Source organism: Coffea arabica, chromosome 7e (genome assembly GCF_036785885.1).
Source record: "Coffea arabica cultivar ET-39 chromosome 7e, Coffea Arabica ET-39 HiFi, whole genome shotgun sequence".
NCBI classification, from domain to species: Eukaryota; Viridiplantae; Streptophyta; class Magnoliopsida; order Gentianales; family Rubiaceae; genus Coffea; species Coffea arabica.
The window spans coordinates 43,995,675-44,000,107 of NC_092323.1; the positions used below are offsets into that span (position 1 = coordinate 43,995,675).

Here is a 4,433-nt window from a genome sequence, read left to right on the forward strand (position 1 = left end):
ATAAAACAGTTATTTTTCTTAATAATAAAAATATTATAGATATATATATAATTTTACTATTAAAATAATCAAGTTTCATAGGTCGATTTGGTCTCAATGTAGATAGAACTTGAATCGAGTTTTGACCGCTCGCAGCTTGATTTGTTTTCAACCACATATAGGGGTGAATGTGAATCGAATACCTATTTCAAGCACTATTTGACCGACCAGACGCGCATTTTTTGAGTCAACCATTTTCTAATCATTATGTACCTCGCACATAAGTGGATACTCGATTATTTTATATTCATTGAGAGAGGGTCGAGTCAATAGGTACCTTTTTTTTTAAATGATTTATATTAATTTAATTTTAAATTTTTCATAACAAAATTTTTTTTCGATAACGATTTCCTTCCAAAAGACAAACATGCAAAGAGAATATAAGAAAAATGAAATTTTAAAAGAATTTAAAATCAGTGAAAATTTGAAGTAAGGAATATCTTTTTTTAAAAATATATTCCACATTAATTAAACTCTTCCCTAAAAAACATAAGATCATTGCATTTATAAATGAATCTTGTGAATAAACTATAATCTCTCATATTCATTTTGTTGTATAATTTGTTCAATGACCCTATTCCATATATAAGCGTGTATCCGGACCTTTTTTATCCAATTAAATAATGTGGACCGCATACCTTATTTTTGGTATCGGAACAAATCAGATATGGCAGGTTTTTGGGTCAATAGGTACTTTTCCCCACCTCTAGCCCTAGAGAATCGCAAGTATCTGCTCCCAATTACGGCATTAAGCTAGAACGTGCTCCCTCGTTATGTAACTGAAAAAGATGGAACAAAAATGAAAAAGCAACTGCTTTCTCACTACGAAACGGATAATCAGTCCCTATATTTCATTTTCTCTGCTTTATTCAGCCTATAACTAACTAGTATATATAGGGATAAAAGCCTCCCTACTCCCCATACATATCTTTTCCCTCGCCGGAATCCCCACCATCATTCCCGTCATTTTCTTCGGACCGATCAAGATGCCGCCGAAGAGAAAAGGCCAACGAAACAACACTCGCAAACCCAGTAAACCAGACGCTCCACTACCCACTAACAACGTCGTGGTCTCAGGAGCCATGTCCGATTGCAAGTTACCCGAAGACCTGATGCTCTCCATTCTCACCCTCCTCCCCGTGAAAAGCGTTCAGCGATACAAGTGCGTTTGCAAGCCATGGCTGAAGCTCTTTTCCACCACAGAGTTCATCAAGATGCACCGCGAGCAAACCGCCAAGAATCCCCAAAATCACTCCCTTATCATCCACAGCATTGACGAGGATTACTACCATAATATGTCGCTGTTGAACGTCAATTCCACTGCTGAAGAACCCACAAATCTTGTCAATCCTTTTCCTGTAATCTTCAAAGAAATGGACTTGGTGGGCTGTGTTAATGGGCTGGTTTGCCTCAGTTGCCCTCCTTTTGCCCAGATGATTGTCCTCTGGAACCCTGTTTTAAGTATTTGGAAGGCCATTAGGCTTCCTAATCGAGGAATTGATGAAAGTATAGACAGAATTTCACTCGGGTTTGGTTATGATGAAAGCAAGGATGACTATAAGATTGTGAGGATTACGATTTTCAAGCCTGATGGGAATAGTCCGAAGAATTTCTTGAGGGCTTTTGCTGAGGTTTACTCTGCTAACTTGGACTCTTGGAAAAGGGTTCGCCTTAGTTTTCAGTTTTCAATTACTCCTACTAGGAACAATGTTATTGTAAAAGGAAGGCCTTATTGGACTGCAATTATCTATGATCCGGTGAAAATGTTTCGTGAAGTTATGCTGTGGTATGATGTGGAAAACGAGGTGTTTAGGCATGTTCCTGTGCCGGATTATAATATGCATTGCACTAAAGGGGGGAGATTTGTGGAGTGGAAGAGTAGTCTTGCTATACTTGTGTACTCTCCTACTAGAGAGAGGGATGATTTTGTTGATGTTGTGGTTTATGATGAAGGCAAGGGACATTGGGAGACGAAATCTTGCCATGGTCCAATTGGACTGAAAATGGAGAGGCATATGCAATGCTCTAAAGATGGCGTGATTTTGGCAGAGACTCCAGAAGGAACGTTGTTTTTGTATGATCCTGTGACTAATGCGATTAAGGAGTTCCGGATTGCTGAAGCTATGAAAACCTCCTATGAGGCATTTAGCTACACAGAGAGCTTGGTTTCTCTGAAGGGGATGGAGAAGGTGGAGGAACAGGACAAAGATAAGTTCTGTATCAAGATGGAAGATTTGGTTATCGACTAAAAAGCAAAGGTAACGGTGTTGTTTCTTGATACTTCCCTCACATGTTCTAGTTAACACAAATTTCCCCCTATTTTTGCGACTATGAAGTTGACTTCTTGAAGAGAATTTGGTAGTATTTGTTCTTCTTGGTGGTTAAATGTGCTTAAAAAAGTATGGCATCACTTTATACTTAGCTGTTGTACTGTTTATAATCTGCTCTTTGGTGCTAATTTGTGTAGAATATCATGCAGCATTATGTTTCCGTGATTGTATGCAGCAGAACAATGCTTTTGAAACGAAAATGATAAGAATATTAGACTCGAATGAAAGAGACATGGTGAATTATGGTTTAAAGGTACAGGGGAGAAAACATTATCTGCATTATTTGCACTTGCATATGAGATACACAATGACGTGACTATACTTTTCTTTATGAAAATCTGCCCACAACGACTTTTGGAAGCATCTAGTTATGATGCTTGAGTTTTCATCAAAGGAATCTGCTGGCGGCAATTCCCCTTTTATTGAAGATGGACAAATAATTGTCTGGGATGGTACATTACATGGGATTGAATCTCCCCCTTCTTTTTGGTTCAAGGGTAACTGAAACAAAATAGGAAACAGAGTTGCAAGATATCTAGGTAAAACAATTCATTTGTTTTCTAAGATGCTTGCACTGTTCAATTTAATTTTTGCATTTGTATTTTTCCTTTTTTTTTTTTCTTCTTTTTAACTTTTGTTCTTACTCCTAAAGCTAGTATTGTTGGTTTACTGGGCAAAGAAGGTTTGGACTCTCTGGGATTCTTGGGTTTCTTCTTTTGTATGGCAGCCATATGCTTGATCTTTGATATTTTTACTTATTTCATCTTAGATCATTCTTAGATATTTGAGAATATTATTAGATAATTTTAATATTGGCTTGGTGATTGGAGACTTTCTTATGGCAAGCAAGGGTGGTTTGGTTTCTCTGAGTTGTTCTTGTGGCTTTCAGCCTTATTCTTGATTTTTATTCTTATGTTCTCAAATATATAAATTATCTACTTCGATTTTTTCGAGCATTAAAATCGGTACAGGTGGTTTACTATAGAAATGCCTCACATGGCTTGTTCTGCTGCTAAAGCTTAGGGTCTTGAAGCACGCATACGTTTTATTGTTATTCTTGTCATCATTTGGTTATTTCCGCTTACGGAGACGCTAAAACTGAAAATCATGTTCTTTTTCAGGACTGGATATCTCAACGGGATGGAATGATTGAAAGGAAGCAGGGAAGATTAGCATTAATCATGAAATTCCATATGGATGGTTCTAGTCAAACATGTGGTGCATCGGACACACTCTCCTTTTGTCTTAGTTGTTATAGGTGTTTTCTGATTGCGCTACTATTTTAGGAGTTGTGACCCTGTCACATTTTGTTCTGCTTAGTCAGGGACTATTATGCTGTAGTTGTTCTAATGCTTAACCATGATAAAACCTCGGTAGTTTTATATAAGCAGCTACTTACTACATGCTACATTTTGCTGTAAAGTACTATGGAGTGTTGTATATATTGCTGTGGTTTGGAATGATGGTGCAGTGATGGAAATGGTTTTGTGTCAAATCGAAGGTAAAAATACTTGGAAAATGTAGTTCAAGTTGGATGATGAATATTTGTGTAAATATGACTGCAGGTGAAGAGGACTTCTATGAATGTAATTCAAGTGGATGGTTATCTATCATGAACTAATTGACTCGAGTCTACAATCTTTTGTAATCTGGTTTGAGATATTTAGCAAGCCATTCGTGTTTCTATCATGGTGTACTAGAATTTTATCCATGTTTTAGCACGGTCTTTTTTTATTTATTTATTGTGAATTTATACAAATATGAATAATTTAAATATAACATTTAACAACACAGTTTTACATGTTCATTCATATTAATTTTAAAAAATTAATGTATTTTAAATATTCTATTATTTACTAATTTTAAAAATTTGTTTATATACTTTTACTATAATATGATATTATACATCAAATAATGTACTCCATATCCAAAATCTGGTAGATATTCTTTTTTATAAATATTCTTTTAGATAATTTAAATTTTTATAATGATAATAAACCTAGAATTATATAGTCATAATTAATTAAGTAGAAAAAGATTCATTAATCCATTTTTCTTCATCAA

General features: G+C 35.4%; 1 protein-coding gene across 1 annotated transcript; it reads left to right on the top strand.

Moving 5' to 3' along the window:
* The first annotated feature begins 790 nt into the window (after positions 1 to 790).
* Positions 791 to 3,849, top strand: LOC113701429 (F-box/kelch-repeat protein At3g06240-like). The gene is made up of 2 exons (XM_027222082.2): positions 791 to 2,297; positions 3,491 to 3,849. The coding sequence occupies exon 1, from the start codon at positions 1,026 to 1,028 to the stop codon at positions 2,286 to 2,288; it is 1,263 nt and encodes a 420-aa protein (XP_027077883.1). The 5' UTR covers positions 791 to 1,025; the 3' UTR covers positions 2,289 to 2,297; positions 3,491 to 3,849.
* Positions 3,850 to 4,433: the final 584 nt, after the last annotated feature.

What these genes read in the sequence shown, in the direction of transcription:
- LOC113701429 (XM_027222082.2), top strand. Translation starts at nt 1,026, where the DNA reads ATGCCGCCGAAGAGAAAAGGCCAACGAAACAACACTCGCAAACCCAGT.